The sequence below is a fragment of the Aspergillus piperis genome (genome assembly GCF_003184755.1).
Source record: "Aspergillus piperis CBS 112811 unplaced genomic scaffold BO85scaffold_17, whole genome shotgun sequence".
In the NCBI taxonomy this organism is placed as follows: Eukaryota; Fungi; Ascomycota; class Eurotiomycetes; order Eurotiales; family Aspergillaceae; genus Aspergillus; species Aspergillus piperis.
Window position 1 is genome coordinate 618,497 of NW_020291607.1, and position 14,855 is coordinate 633,351.

At 52.2% G+C, this 14,855-nt stretch overlaps 6 protein-coding genes across 6 annotated transcripts; 2 read left to right on the top strand and 4 right to left on the bottom strand.

Annotated features, from left to right (window-relative positions):
• Positions 1-93: 93 nt before the first annotated feature.
• BO85DRAFT_426600 (putative erythromycin esterase) lies at positions 94-1,477 on the bottom strand (the record flags this gene model as incomplete). Its single annotated transcript, XM_025658121.1, has 1 exon — positions 94-1,477. One exon carries the CDS (start codon positions 1,475-1,477, stop codon positions 137-139), a length of 1,341 nt encoding a protein of 446 aa, XP_025512978.1. The 3' UTR covers positions 94-136.
• Positions 1,478-1,873: 396 nt separating this feature from the next.
• Positions 1,874-3,181, top strand: BO85DRAFT_470871 (uncharacterized protein; the record flags this gene model as incomplete). The annotated part of the gene is made up of 3 exons (XM_025662432.1): positions 1,874-2,723; positions 2,812-3,069; positions 3,120-3,181. 3 exons carry the CDS (start codon positions 1,874-1,876, stop codon positions 3,179-3,181), a joined length of 1,170 nt encoding a protein of 389 aa, XP_025512979.1.
• A 69-nt stretch (positions 3,182-3,250) lies between these two features.
• Positions 3,251-4,377, bottom strand: BO85DRAFT_426606 (putative inositol phospholipid biosynthesis protein Scs3; the record flags this gene model as incomplete). Its single annotated transcript, XM_025658122.1, has 2 exons — positions 3,411-4,377; positions 3,251-3,352 (listed from the first exon to the last, which is right to left on the bottom strand). The coding sequence occupies exons 1-2, from the start codon at positions 4,251-4,253 to the stop codon at positions 3,251-3,253; spliced, it is 945 nt and encodes a 314-aa protein (XP_025512980.1). The 5' UTR covers positions 4,254-4,377.
• Positions 4,378-4,609: 232 nt separating this feature from the next.
• On the bottom strand, positions 4,610-7,544 carry BO85DRAFT_377674 (beta-glucosidase; the record flags this gene model as incomplete). The annotated part of the gene is made up of 7 exons (XM_025656271.1): positions 4,610-4,843; positions 4,894-5,752; positions 5,810-7,001; positions 7,053-7,105; positions 7,160-7,204; positions 7,253-7,395; positions 7,488-7,544. The coding sequence occupies 7 exons, from the start codon at positions 7,542-7,544 to the stop codon at positions 4,610-4,612; spliced, it is 2,583 nt and encodes an 860-aa protein (XP_025512981.1).
• Positions 7,545-12,064: 4,520 nt separating this feature from the next.
• BO85DRAFT_451967 (arsenic resistance protein) lies at positions 12,065-13,089 on the top strand. The gene is made up of 3 exons (XM_025660712.1): positions 12,065-12,204; positions 12,252-12,338; positions 12,387-13,089. Exons 1-3 carry the CDS (start codon positions 12,082-12,084, stop codon positions 13,041-13,043), a joined length of 867 nt encoding a protein of 288 aa, XP_025512982.1. The 5' UTR covers positions 12,065-12,081; the 3' UTR covers positions 13,044-13,089.
• A 5-nt stretch (positions 13,090-13,094) lies between these two features.
• Positions 13,095-13,892, bottom strand: BO85DRAFT_461745 (bZIP transcription factor; the record flags this gene model as incomplete). The annotated part of the gene is made up of 2 exons (XM_025661807.1): positions 13,095-13,811; positions 13,869-13,892. 2 exons carry the CDS (start codon positions 13,890-13,892, stop codon positions 13,095-13,097), a joined length of 741 nt encoding a protein of 246 aa, XP_025512983.1.
• Positions 13,893-14,855: the final 963 nt, after the last annotated feature.

Genomic DNA, 14,855 nt, shown 5'->3' on the forward strand with positions numbered 1-14,855 from the left:
ACGTCAGGGCTTAGCTAAGCGTATTGTGCTGTGCATGAGCTAGTTATCACATTAACTATATCGTCCATCATCATTAATTTGAAACACTATCTACTTTTACTCCTTACAGTCCATTCTACCATTACTTCAGTCTGCTCTACAATCCAAATGGATACGTCTCCTCCGTACCCATCGCCGTCCGCGGCTGCACCCTCTCCAACGGCTTAACAGCCTCAGTGCTATCAAACCAGACATACGCATCGAACTGGTTCTGCAGATCAGCCTGCGAGTAATGCGACATGCGCTCAGTATCAGGCCGATAAATGACGCCAATAAACCGTTCCAAGCGCTGATCCTCCGCAGCCATTAGGCTCCTCAGCTCCGGACTCATCTTCGTCGGCCTCAAATCCAACAAGAAGCTGTCAATTCCCGTCTGATGTGCCAACCACTCCCAACTATCCGGTCTCGACGGCTTCACCTTCATTATCTCCATATCCTCATCCCACTCATGCGCAGCCGCCACAGTTCCGGTATGTGTCCCACAGCCGATCAGCGCAACCTTATCCCGACCGAACTGCTCGCGACACAACTGTCCAATATTCACCTCATTGCGCCGACTGCCCATGCTCGTGTATCGCGCATCCCCACAATGCGAATTATGCGCCCACACCACAGCCTTACTGCCGGGAGGCTTGTGACGAAGGATGCGCCGCAGCGTATCCACCATGTGTGTATCGCGCAGCGTCCATGACGACGCAGAGCTATAATACATCGCCTTGTAGTATCTCTCCGCGTCACGCACTAGGTACGCATTCTGCTGACTACTATGCGACTCTTCGCCATTATGCGGGTCCTCCTCCGCATACTGCAGTCGCTTTCGCAGCAGGTCGCGCAACATGTCCACGACGCCCTTCTCGCAGTCTGCCAAGCCGCGCAACGACGCGAGACCATATGCCGTCGGATCGTCCACCCACGGCTGCAAGCACCCATAGCGACGACGCGCCAGCTTGCCGGCCTCTGGGTCCAGGCGGTCGAGGTAATCTACGACGGCGCGGATGGATGTCCCCATGCTGTACAAATCAAGACCGTAGAACCCGGCCTTCTGGTGATCGGGTAGATTGGCATTGTGGTCGCGCATCCACTCGACTAGGTCTTGCATTTCGCGATTGCGCCACATCCAAGTTGGAAATCGCTGAAAGGGCTCGTCCTTGTCATTGGTGAGGTGGGCTTGGGGGCCTGGGCGTTGGCGCACATAGCGGTCGATAGCTTCAGCGTCAGGCCAGTCGGCTTCGACGGCGACGGTGGTGAAGCCGTGGTGCTCGATGAGACGCTTTGTGATTTCGGCGCGGGCGGCATAGAATTCGGAGGTGCCGTGGCTACCGTCTCCAAGGAGGACGACGCGGTAGTTGGCGAAGCTGTCAAAGTGGGAGGCGAAGCTGGGGTCATGGATGGGGGGGAGGGGACGGGCGGCGGTGGTGAGGAGGTTTTGGAGGGACATGTTCTTCTTTCTTTTGGATAGGAATTTGAACATAGATTATACCAGTATGGTATGTATGATACTGTAGTTAGTCCATGATGGTTGTAGTTGATGAGTATTGGGATGTACGAGACTGCAGTATAATAGATGTGGTTAGGGTTAGATGAGATCACCTCCCGCTCATGATGACTTCACCGCATATAGACATCAAGCATACAATAACTGAGCTCTTCTGCCGAACAAATCAGTTCATTTCTTGCTAGTTTCAGTATATACTCCAAAATCTAATTTGACCCTAACAGCTCCTAGCAGTCTCCCCTTTCCCATACCACCATACTACCATTCACACAACCCTACCTACACCACACCCACCCATACTACCCTCACCACCACCCCATCTATACAACAACCACCAACATGCCCCCTCCAACCCCCACCCCCCAAACCCTCACCCTCTTCCTCCGCGCCCAAACCACCCTCTACGGCCCCTCCATAACCACCACCCCCTCCCCCAGCACCTGGACCCCACCCCCCTCCTCCGGGGGCCACCTCGGCCGGTACCTCTGGACGGACGCCATCGGCGTCCTAAACTTCCTGACCCTACACCGTATCCACCCCAATCCCCCCAGCGAAAACCACTACCTTACGCTCGCCTCCCAACTCATCACCTCCGTGCACAACACCCTGGGCCGAACGCGCGACCCTCCGCACACACCCCTCCCCGGCGCATCCCCATCCCACCCGCTCGCCGGCGGCCTACGCATCGGCAAGCCCTCAGCAACAGGCCACGACTGCGACGGCCAATACCACCATTACCTGACGCTGTGGATGTTCGCGCTGAACCGGATGAGTGTTGCAAGCGGCGAGGGGAAGTGGAATAAGCTGGCGGTGGAGCTGGGCAGGGCGATACATCCGCATTTCTTCATCAGAGGGGTGGATGGGAGGAGGTTGGATCGGATGGTGTGGAAGTTGGATACGGAGTTGAGGAGGGTGCTGGTTGGGAGTGAGGGGAATTTGGACCCTGTGGATGGGTTTGTGGTTTTTAGGGTGGTTAGGGCTTATGAGTTGGCCTATGGCGGTGCAGGAGATGGTGGGGTGTTGGAGGAGGAAATTGAGGATTATAGGAGGGTGATGAGACGGAAGGGGAGACAGAGGGTTAGTGATGATTTGTTGGATTTGGGGATGGGGTTGTGGACGGCGCATCTTGTCGAGGGGGAGGAGGAGGAGTGGGCGGGGGAGTTGTTGGGGAGGGAGGTTGAGAGGGTTTGTATGTCTTTCTCTCTCTCTCTCTCTCTCTCTTTCTTTCTTTCTTATTCTATTCATGGTGTGGGTGATGGTGGCTGACGATGTTGTAGATGATCTGTTTGAGATTAAGCGCTATTTACAGCGTGATCCGCGGTATCGGTTGGCGTTCAGGGAGTTTGGCGCCGCGATGGGTATTAAGTGTGTTGCGGAGCAGCTGGCCGAGAAGGATACTGCGGTTGATTTGAAGGTGTATGCGGACCAAATTGTGGATTTTTGGGCCCCGTATATGGCTGGCGAGGAGGAGGATGATATTGAGGATTTGAGGCCCATTACGCAGGTGATGTATGCGGCGGCGTTGATTCCGGGAGGTGAGTTTATTCCAGTTCTCTTGAGAGATAATGATTGGGCTAATTGGTAGCTTTCTGTCGGGGCTTCTTCGACAATGAGCCTGTTGTACCGCCGGTGCTTAATGTGTATTAAGGTAAGAAATGTATTCATCGTGTACTATACTCTACACCATCTATCATGCCATAATCATATCATGTATACTCAAACACCCGGCAAGCCTACCACATTCCTCCACGGCAAGACCCGTCGAGGCAAGATGTAGATCGTATAAACCGTGCCGAGGGCAATCAACAGCCCCGTCAACTGCAACCATTAGCATCGTCATCCTCATCACTCCACCCCCAATCAGACAGCAACATACCTTCTCAAACCACGTATGGAACCAAATCCCCGTCATCAACAACATCCACCACCCCAACCCAGCAACCGCCCAAGCAAACCTGCCAGACCAAACCCTCACAACATCTACCTCCTCACTAACCTCCTTCTCCGCCTCCCCATTTCCATTCACACTCACACCCCCCTTCCCCCATCCCTGACTCCCCCCGACCAACTCAAACACAACCAACGACGTCGCCAACACCAACAAAAACACATGTCCACTAACATCATGACCACCCCTCCACGCCCCACCCGCATGTTTACACGCCGCAGCCGTCAGCAGCGTCTTGACATCCGCCGCGGCGGGCTCGTTCTCCGCCAGCGGCACCGCCCGCTCACACTTCCCGCCCGTCAGCACAAAGCTGCGATCAATAATCGGCGGGCCGAAGAACCATTGCGTCGTGAGGTACCACACTGTCGTGGCGAGGGCGTAGCGGAGGACGGCCTGGCCAGTGCGTCGGGCGCGGTGGCTAGCGGCGAGGGTGTAGGCGGGCTGGGAGAGCAGGATAAAAGCGAGAGCGGCGGTGGTCCAAAGCCAGCCGACTTTGACGAAGTATAGATTGAAGATGTTGTCTTTGCGGGCGAAGTAGTTGACGGGGCGTGGCGGCGGAAAGGAGAGGTTGAGGTCTGACGCGATGGACGGGGCTAGGGGCTCAACGTGGGGGTGGAGGGTGCTGGAGCCGTCGTCGCGTGTGCCTTGTGCGGTGGGAGAGAGGACGGAGAAGAGTGAGCCCACGATTAGGGTCGCTGGGTAGATGAGGAGCGCTGTTATGGGTGGTTGGAAGGGTCGTATCGCTGGGGCTGGAGGGTCGGGAGAGGGCATGGTTGCTCGTCTGTTCAGGCTGGTGTAATTATGTCTTTATCGTTGTGTATATACTGATAGGAGTAGAGGTTTATGGCAATTAGTTGTTGTAGAGGCAATTGGCAATGGTCGCTGAATGAAGCGGAGGAAGAAGGCTGAAGAGGAAAAGAAGAAAGACTGGCGAAGTCGGCAGCGGATGACGTCGCTTGGTTTCCGCCCCAACCAGCGCCACTCTTCCTACCATGTGTCGGCATCGCTTGTTTCATCATCTACACGCTACTACGCAATACTCGTTCTACATCTACAGTGGTCCTGCTATTGGCATAAATCATTAATTCATATACCACGGCCATCATGGTATGCCATTTAAGAGCTATTTAGTGAACAGTAGGCAGAGACGCCCGGAGCGGCAGCTTCCGCGAGGAGCTTCCGACAAACACCATCTTGGGATACGACGTAATCTCCCAGTCCTGCTTCTCAACATTCCAGTTTGCAAGGTCACGGCGCGTCAGAGTCGTGCTCCACTTCGTCTCCTCCGACGGCTGCAGCGTGATGCGCTCGAATTGACGCAGCACGATCTTGGGCTCGTTGGGGCCGCCAAGGGAAACATACTGCGACTGATTAGCTTTGTTCAACATCGTTCGGTTCTTCTGTTACTTACCAGTTGGGGAACTTCATCACCAGCAACCTTGCCGGTGTTCTTGATGGTCACTGACACGCGGATGAGCTCGTCGTACAGGCGAGGGTTGCCGCCAGGACCGCCACCAGCAGGCAGGATCGGTTGCGCAGAGCCATCGGTGGCTCCCTCGGGAAGATAGTCCGAGGAGTCCTGTCCGTAGCTAGCATCCCCAGAAGATGCCTCGAGATCGGTACTGTTGAGCCAGGGGTAGATGAACTTGGTAATTTTCTGCAGTCCGTCGGGGTAGAGGTAATCCGACGCATTTCCAACCTCTCCAAAAGTTGGCGCTGCCTCAGTCTCACCCGAAGCAGGCTCGTACGCGGGGGCGCTCAGAACCTGCACCTCAAGGTTCGAGTAGTTGAAAGTGGTGTAGCTCATACCATAGCCGAACTCGTAGATCGGGGTCTCGTTGCGCTTGTCGAATCCGCGGTAGTCAATGAAGACGCCCTCGACGAAGTCTTCCTGAGGGGCTCCGTTGCCGTTGTTGGGCTCGGTGACCAAGTAATCTTGGTAGGCCTCACGAGTCTTGCCCCAGGTAAAGGGCGACTTGGCACCGGGGTTGACACGGCCATAGAGGACGTCGGCAAGAGAGTTGCCAGACTCCTGACCGGGCAGACCACCCCAGAGAATAGCGGTAACATTGGGGTTGTCGTACCATTCGTTAACCAAGACTGGGCCGACAGAGTGAATGATAACAATGGTGTTGTTGCAGTTGCTAGCAGCAGCCTTGATCACATTATCGCCGTTCCTCCACAGGGTCAGGTTCCTGCGGTCACCCAGGTTTCCGTCCACATTGATGTAACCCTCACCAGAGTCGGCGTTGACAAAGACAAGAGAGACACTAGCACGTTGTCAGCATCCATTGCACAAGAAACAAAAGAATTAGAGATCTTCTTACCTGGCGGTCTTAGCAAGCGCCTCGATCTGATCGATAGCCCAGTTATCGGTGGCGGTGAATACACCATTCTTGTTCTTAAGCACCTCGTTGGAGATGGCCTGCTCGGGGGTCACCAGGTATGGGAAGTTGGCAGTACCACTTCCCCAGCCCATCGCCAATGTTCCATTGTCGCATCCACGGTCACTGCAGCCGTTGGCACCATAAGGGTTGGAGCCCGCATCTTCTCCGATAAGCGCGACCAGGCGCTCCTTACCAGTCAAAGGCAGAGCGCCGTCGTTCTTGAGGAGCACCGTGCTGTCCGCTCCAATGCGGCGGATCAGTTCGCTGTGGTTGCGTTGCACGTTCACGTAGTGGTTGACCTTCTCGTACGGTCCCTCCGACACATAGTAGTACTTGTAGCCGTATTCATCTCTGGTCCATGAGCTGAAGTTGGGAGGAGTCCACAGACGGTCACGGCCGACCTTGTAGTAGGCGGCCATGATGCGGACAGCCATGTCATCAACACGCCATTGGGGCACCGTTCCGTTGAGCACGCTAACGGTCAAGTTTGTACCCCAGTAAGACGTACCACTGTCGTAGTCGACGTCTCCTGGCATAGACATATCCAATCCTGCCAAAGCACCACTCACACCAGCATGGTGAGCAGCCCAATCACTCATGACAAAGCCCTGGAAACCCAGCTCGGCCTTGAGCAGCTTGTTCAGAGTGTAGCTGTTCTGGCAGCCATAGCTGTTGTTGATCTGGTTGTAGGAGCACATCACAGCGCCAGCACCCGCACGGATGGCATCCGCGAAGGGCCAGAGGTACAGCTCGTGCATAGTCTTATCGTCGAGGTTCGCGCTTCCACTCTCGGAAATATTAAATCCATAACCTTGGGCTTCAGGCGCCTGACGGAAATGCTCTTGCTCGTAGGCAATGTAGTGCTTAGCCGTCGCAACCACACCAGCATCTTGGATACCCTTGATGGTCTCTGCAAAGAGCACACCACTCAGGGCCGGGTCGGGGGAGAAGCCCTCCCAGTTACGACCACCGTCGGGACTTCTACCGAGAGGGCCGGCAGCTGGACCCAATTGGATATCGGCACCCTTGTCGCTAAATTCCTGACCCATAGCCTTGCCGCGGAGGTATGCCAGATTCTTGTCCCAGGTTGCAGCCACGTTCATACCGGCAGGGAAAGCAGAGTTGTAGTCGGCTGCGCCGTGTCAGTAAGAGCATCAAAGCCTAACAACAGCAGATGGCTTACAGTCACGAACGCCCAGAGGGCTATCCTGTAAACACATTCCCGGAACTCCCAATCTGTCGCCGTTAATCAATGAATGCCCCCTGTCTCGACATTCTTTTCAAACCTACCGGGGAACACCGCCAGTCTGACCAACACATAGCTCCAATTCCCATCTAGAAGTTGTTAGCCGGAGCATACAGATTGCGCCATGTAAGTCCTACCCAGTTCCTGTGGTCAGATTGACCTTCTCAGCCAATGTCATCTGCGAGACAATATCAACAGCGCGCTGGTATGCCTGCGCCCAGTCGCCCTGGCCATTGGCCCAAGGGGATGGGTAATACGGTGGGGAGTAAGCCAATTCATCCTATGAATAGACCATTGTCAGCGATGATGAAACAAACAAGTGAATCTAATTGAGCACGATTGCAATTCACAGGACAAAGGAACGGCACGTACAGCGCTGGCCAGCGAGACGGCAGTAAGAGCCACCGCCTCAATCAAAGTGAACCTCATGATGGCAAGGTCGCCCAAAGGGGGAGCAAAACAAACCAGGTGAGCAACCGTGCAACACCTGTCCAAGGGAGAGACTGGAGGTTTAGGGAGGACAGAAACGAAAATAGCGAGAGAAAGGGGAGCCGGGCCATATTAAATAGTTTGAGCGCCACGAAGTGACCGTCCGCCACGGCATGCGAATTGAGGAACCCAACAATGATGTATGCCAGTGCAGCTGTCTCCGCAAAGCTACCCACTCATGCAATTCACAGTCCCGCATGCAGTGTCAAAGAGAGACACGCTAAGCATGGGCGATAAATGTTTGGTCCGGTATGTTGATCGACGTGGGATGTCCCGATTGGGAGACTGGGTGGAACAGGCCAGTAGACCGGCCCTGGAGGAGTCGGAAATTAGGCAAGCAAGGCACTGTCGGAGAAGCTGGAAGGAGCTCGAACGATGATGCATTCGGGCCGGCAGAGCCATGTACAAACTCTACATCGGTTGGCAAAAGAGGTCGGAGGGTCAGGTGAGGTTGAGTTGACCGGGGTAAGGATTATTCCCAGCCTATAGACCAGCACAACATGGGGAACGGCGTCCGTGGTCGACGCTGGGACAAGTCTGGAGCCCCGCTTCCTTTGACCATTTTTAGTGGCAATAGTGACCAAGCTGGAATTGGTCTTGGAGAGTGGGAAAATACGAAAAGCTGGGGGAAAGAAGCCATTCGGGGAAGGGGATTTACGGAGTAGTTCACTAGTTTGGCCAGGGGTCGCCCCGGTAATTACGTTACACAGTACTTCGTCCAGTCCCTGCAGCTGTGGGTAAACCGGCATCATTACCTGCACCATTCAAGTTTACGTCAATACCACCATTAGTTAGCGATTAACTAACTCATAGAAGCATGATATTTTGCCTTTCTCAATCTACATCCTTGTTGATGTATGTCTGATTTGGAAGGTGTATCAGATCAACTTTTACATTCTTCACTGAGACACCAGTCTAGCAGTTTATCTCCATGCAAGTCTGGCTCATTCTCGCCAATACTCCATCCAGAGCGAATCCCGAGTGGCCCTGCACATTTAGCTTCTACTTACTCGACGTGAATACCTATGGCGCATGGGGGAATTGAGCATGAAGCAGAGGGAGTTTTTCCGCGCTGTCGTCATTGGAGGAATTAGTCTTTAACAGGTACTACTACTTCGTACTACTACTAGCCAGAGTCCCATGGATCCGTGCCGTCAAGTCTATTGTTGGTCCGAATCCGGCTGGGCGTCTTACCGTCACTCTTGTGTGTATCCAAGTATCCACCGTGTAATTCCGTCTTCTTCCACTCATCACCCCAGCATTCCCCGCATTTCCCTTCATCATCCTAGCAGCTTCCCAGCGGTCAGACCGATGGCACAACCAGAGTACTACACCATAAACCCAGTTGGTTAAACAGGTGCCTGGCGACATGTCAGACAAGCAGATACCGCCAAGCGCGGTCTCTGAGCACAACAAATGTCATCGTACCGACATGGCTCCAATGCACCTTACGTCGACCCAACGGCCTCCCGCAAGGGTCAGCCCATACCTACCACTTTCTAAACAATGCACTCCTCCCTTTGGAATCTCTTAATTTCGGTCAACAGTAGAAGGGATGCTCCACTCTGGGAGGTGAATGAGATGAGGTAATCAGCTCCTTCTTCCTACAATACGGATGGGATCCCGTCGGAAGAAGAACGGGACGTCTTCACTGCTCTCGATGTTCCGGGCGTCACTCTTGACTCCGATTATCCTCGGTGTCGCCTAAACACAAATGTCGCTCATCATTTATCCAGGTTAGCGGTTAGCCTGGGGGAAAAAATTACCCCACTTTCGGCTAAAGGTGCTGCTGACGGTGATGAGGCGCCACTGCAAAATAATAGTGGCCTTGTCAGAGTACTCTCTGAAGAGGAGAAATTGCTTGCATGACCGTGAGTGTGTTTTCTATCTCCTAGTCAAGACATCCACTGCTTGTTCGCAGTGAGTTCTCGGACAAAGTCCGGACTGTTGATTGTCCACGCATCGCCGGTAGAGCGGACATTGCCGACCACATGGCAGTTCAATGATTTTGAACCATAACGCTTGACCGGTTTACTAAAAAAGCATCGATTTCGTAGAAATTTCTCGGAGGGTGGCTGCTCTCGGTCAGGTGCCGCATGCGCTCATGCAGAGACAGGCCATTCGGGGTTAGTTGAAGATGTGGGGAATTTCTCCGTGGGGTACTCACTACTACTACTCACACGTATAGTCTAGTACACTGAGGATTCGGGATCCAGACTCGATGAAAGTCTTGTTTCCGTCCTGAACGACTAACTAGCCCGCTCGACCTCCGATTACGGGTAGAAGTTGAGCCATTTCTTCCATTTCTTCTGCTTACCAATATGTCGCTTTCCTTTGAAAGGTAGCCAAAGACCCAGTTTGCTTGTGGGTACGGGATATACCAGGTTGCATGATCGAAGATGGCTTCTAATCTTCGACTCTGAACTGCCGAATACTCCGGTTGCGGCCCCCTCTGAGCCCGACGTGCATTACTATTTGCCTTTCGCTTGTCTTGCCTAGTTTTCTGAGATTAATCCTGATCTGTCCAGGCGTCATCTGCCAAGATTTGGCTGGCTTTGACTCGAGCCTCCCACCCCCGCACCATCCGCGCTCCTGGTCTCACACACCCAGGATAACAAGCAACGGCATCTTTCCGCCTGACATCCTTTTTGCTGCTAGGCATGCCGATATTCGAAAATCATCTTGACGCCGAAAGCCTCGAGACGGGAAGTAAATCAGCTACATCGACCCGAAAGCCCCGAGCCTGGTATCCGATGTCTACGGGAAGTCCACAAAAGTCGCATCTGTATCACTGATATAGAACAGGTTCAGGTAAAGTGTCCCAGCCACTAAAAGCTTACAAGCGGCACGACGCCCTCGTACATGCATTGGAAATGAAGCCAGGGCTATTTTCCCACGGCATACTAATCAAGCAAAGCCCGGCAGAAGGTACTCATTAAACAGTGCATTAGACACCCGAGTTACCCTTCGCAATTTCCACCCTTCCCCGTGTGGGGTGTATCCCGGAACTGGGGCCTCCACCAGCCACAACCGCGACAAACCCGGGGACATGTAGCAGCTCACCAAGGCTCATTGACGGATGAACCCGAACGGCATCCACACTGAGCCTGTTTTCCTGCCGATGATTACCCGTACGACGGGCAGGTGGTATGTCCGGTAGAAAAATTCCAGTGTTCTCGTATCCTACAATAATAAGTAGTCCTATAGTATCCAACGAACGGAATCACGTCCTCCGGACATATATCGGCGACTTAGACATTTAGTAGAGGGGTCCGAGCGAAGACAAATGCACTAGGCAGTCAAAGTAATGAATCTGGAGGTGTAACTACTAACTAGATCTAAACCAGAAAAGTACACTATACCACCTAATGCAAAGGATATCTAGATTTATGTCTGCCTTGTCGGACAAACAAAAATTTCTTTGTTTCTTCCCTGTCAACTATGACGTTACCCTGCAGATATGTATCTACGTACTAACTAATGTATCCATGCCTATACCTTTCCCCATTATCCACGGCGCGTGCTCAATCTCTCTTTCTTCCTTTGGCACTAAAATTACTAAGTAGATTGCTGCGTTTCGGATCATCGGATCGGTTGAGCCCGAATCTTACACAGATTCATTACTTCGTTTTCTCTTTTATGGGGGGTTTAAGTTTTTTTCCTTTCTCTCTCTCCCGCTTTTCGTTCCAAATGTGACGGTGTGGTTTATAATGCTACCATTTGGGTAGGAGAGGGGACGATGTTTTATCAGTTAGTGGGATTAGATGGGACACTTTATCAATCAAGTCACTACTTAATTCGCTTCAGACAATTTTAAGAACTCCTGTGACCTGGTCTACAGTGTGTACTTGCTATGGTTGGTTTCGAGCACGGGTTTCTGCCTCGATAGTACCCAGGTAATACTACTTTGGGGGGCATAATTTTTGCAGATATTTGAATGAATATATGATGCTGTGCTCTGGTAGTTCTCTGAGCATTGGACCTCTATAGTACCGTGGGCTCTGTATATCACGTGATACGCAGTATGTCACTGCTCGATTCTGATTGGATGTTCGACTTGGCGTCCCGATGTATGGCATCAAAAGGCAAGGACTATGGAATGTAATTCTCATTCTACGCCTGAGCAATCAATCATATTAACAAAGGTGTACTTCGCACTATGGCACACGAAGAGAAGGACCATCCTGATGTAGAGGCGTGCAGCGAGAGTCAACATGACCATTCCGAACAAGGCCCAACATCTGCTTTCCAGCAATTGGCTATTCTGGATCGCTTCCTTGCGGTCTGGATCTTCCTTGCCATGGCGGTTGGTATAATTTTGGGGAACTTCGTCCCTAATACGAGCAAAGCGCTAGAGAGGGGGAAGTTTGTGGGCGTTTCTGTGCCTATTGGTACGTTGTTGTCCATTCAATGCTATTGAATTGAAGATGAAAGAGTATATGCCAACAGCATCCTAGCTATCGGTCTCTTGGTCATGATGTATCCCATCTTGTGTAAAGTGAGGTTCGAAACGCTACATCGGTCATTTCGGGAGAAGGGACTTTGGATACAGGTGGGCTTCAGTATCGTCGTCAATTGGATTATAGCTCCGCTGTTCATGGTAGGTCCATGTCACCTTGTGGGTAATGGTGGGCTAATGTGAGGTAGCTCGGTCTCGCCTGGGCGTTTCTTCCCGACGAGAGGGGCCTTCGAGAGGGTCTTATCCTTGTCGGTATTGCTCGATGCATTGCCATGGTATGTCATGCCCTCGCTGGAAGTAGTACAATAAGCTGACGTGCATAGGTCCTCGTATGGACAGGACTAGCAGGCGGCGATGGGGAATACTGCGCAATTCTAGTCGCCATAAACTCGATCTTGCAAATGGTCCTATTCGCACCCCTCGCCATCTTTTTCATTCGCGTCATTGGTGGAGCGAATCACGGTCTAACAATCGACTATTCGCTGGCTGCAAAAAGCGTTGGCGTATTCCTTGGTATCCCTCTGGGAGCAGCCATCGTCACCCGTTTCTCCCTTAGGTTCCTGATCAGCAGAGAGTGGTACGATAAGCATTTCTTGAAATGGATTAGCCCACTGTCTCTGATCGGCTTGCTGTTCACCATCTTGGTTCTGTTCGCGTCACAGGGGCGACATGTGGTCCACCAGATCGTATCTGTTATCCGAGTAGCGGCTCCTCTGGTCGTCTACTTCGCTGTCATCTTTGGTGTAACTCTTGCCGTAACACGCCGCTGCGGTTTCGGATACAGATTGTCTTGCACGCAGAGTTTCACTGCTGCCAGCAATAACTTTGAGCTCGCTATCGCAGTCGCGATAGCAACATTTGGCGTGGATAGCGACCAGGCTTTGGCAGCAACAGTTGGACCTCTCATTGAGGTCCCCGTGCTTCTGGGATTAGTATATGTGGTCAAGTGGGTTGCCAAAAGACAAAATTGGGCTCCTTAACCGTCTTGTTGAGCCCATATTTAATACCATCACAAAACAATAGACATACTATCAGCTGTTGCTTATTTCATCCAGGACCTGAAACAGTATATGGTTCTGTACTCTGCATCCCTCCTCTGTAGTGAGTCCTTTGGAGAAACCGGCCCAGAGTTTCCTGCGGATCTCTGACAGCTCCACTCCACGTGTATTGTACTGGTCGATCAATTCATCTGCAATGGCACAAAGTGTGGTATTCAAAACATCACCACTACTCGGCCATGACTCCACGGCTTCCCCGGGGCCACAACCACAGACAGATTGGTCTCGGACGGGCACTTCAATGTCCGAGGCCGCCTGCACAATCTCCGAACGAGGCTTTGTAACACGATCACAGCTTTGTCCTGGACTAGAAAGGCCCGGCTCAATTGATTGTAGTGCACCGGTAGCAGCATTTCTCGCCTTTGGCACACAGGCTGAACTGTCTTGTGACTGGCATTGTGCTTCAGTCGAACGAAGCTTCGGAATGGCTACTTTTTCGGTCAACGCTGGATCATCGATTTGCAGATACTGTTCTAATAATTCCGACGACAAGCCCGAGCGAGTCAGAAGATATCTCAACTTCCTGTTCTCCGCCTCAAGCCTCTGCACGGCCATTCTATGTTCCACATCCCGGTGACGCGCTTGTTCTTGCAAAGCAGCCAACTTGTTTTCTAACTCGCGGGTGTGCTGTTGTTTCCTAGCGCGACTATTCCGCTGATTTTCTCGGATGCGAGCAAGTCTATCGAGATCCTTCATAAACAAGTTAGCAACTTGTGCTGATCATAACCATGCTTGGTGAGCTTCAACCTTTTGGTGCTTCTTGGGGTCCATCTCTTACCAGGTGAGAATGTAATCAGTGCTCACCCCAAGTGATCTTCCCCGTGAACTGGCAATTCGAAACGACTATAACGTAACTGTATGCTGCCCAAAAGAGTGGGCTTTAGTGGGGAAAGCTACTCTGGAGACTTCGGCATATCTTCTGCACTCTCCGCTTTTATGGCAAACCGTAGTCGATCCGGGGCATCTTTCCCAATTGGGATACATGGAGCGAAGGATAACCGGAACGATCGAGGCAGGTGGATGGATTTTCATCTATTGACAAGACATTCTCGGTGGGACTGTAGAAGGCATGATTGGTCTTGTCTGTGGACTGTTTCCAATGCTTGGTGAGTGGACTCTGTCTCGGCCCAAGCTCCATTGAAGCCATAAGCACTTTATTTGGTGCAACGGTCAGATTAGGGGACAACAACACCCACGACTACCCACCGGTTCGTGGAACAAAAAGGACCAGGTGTCCGCTAAGATGAAGATCATGGATAGGCTATTGGTTCTAGACTTTCATATTCTGCTGCAGAGCGATGTCCAAGCGGAAGTTTTCTGCTGTGTATCTGTTAGGTACAGTAAGACACTATAACCTGTTACATGTCAGATCATAGTGTTTTGTAGAGATGAAAGCTTTTCCACACTCTATTCAGCTCATTTTCAATAGTAGAATGTCTAGGATCGCCTGACTAGCAAGCAATGCCACTACGTGCTTGTTTAAAGGTCAGCGCAGCAAGAGACAGCTATCGGATAAACGTAAAGAGCCAGGCGGCGGAGAGTATATCCCCCTTCCGCGCACCGCTGAAATCCCCACGAGTGGAGAGATCTTCAATTTCCCGGATCTATTTTCAACGCAGATTAGATATATCCGAGCTGTCTAGGGTCCAGTCCAGATCGGGTCATGGAAATCTCATGGAAGGGAAGACGAACCCACCCGTCATGCCAGCGAACAGGTGGCGCTGGAGCTCAACT

What these genes read in the sequence shown, in the direction of transcription:
- BO85DRAFT_451967 (XM_025660712.1), top strand. Translation starts at nt 12,082, where the DNA reads ATGTATCCCATCTTGTGTAAAGTGAGGTTCGAAACGCTACATCGGTCA. An exon ending in TTATAGCTCCGCTGTTCATG is followed by an intron (nt 12,205 to 12,251) that starts GTAGGTCCATGT and finishes AATGTGAGGTAG; the next exon opens with CTCGGTCTCGCCTGGGCGTT. An exon ending in TTGCTCGATGCATTGCCATG is followed by an intron (nt 12,339 to 12,386) that starts GTATGTCATGCC and finishes TGACGTGCATAG; the next exon opens with GTCCTCGTATGGACAGGACT.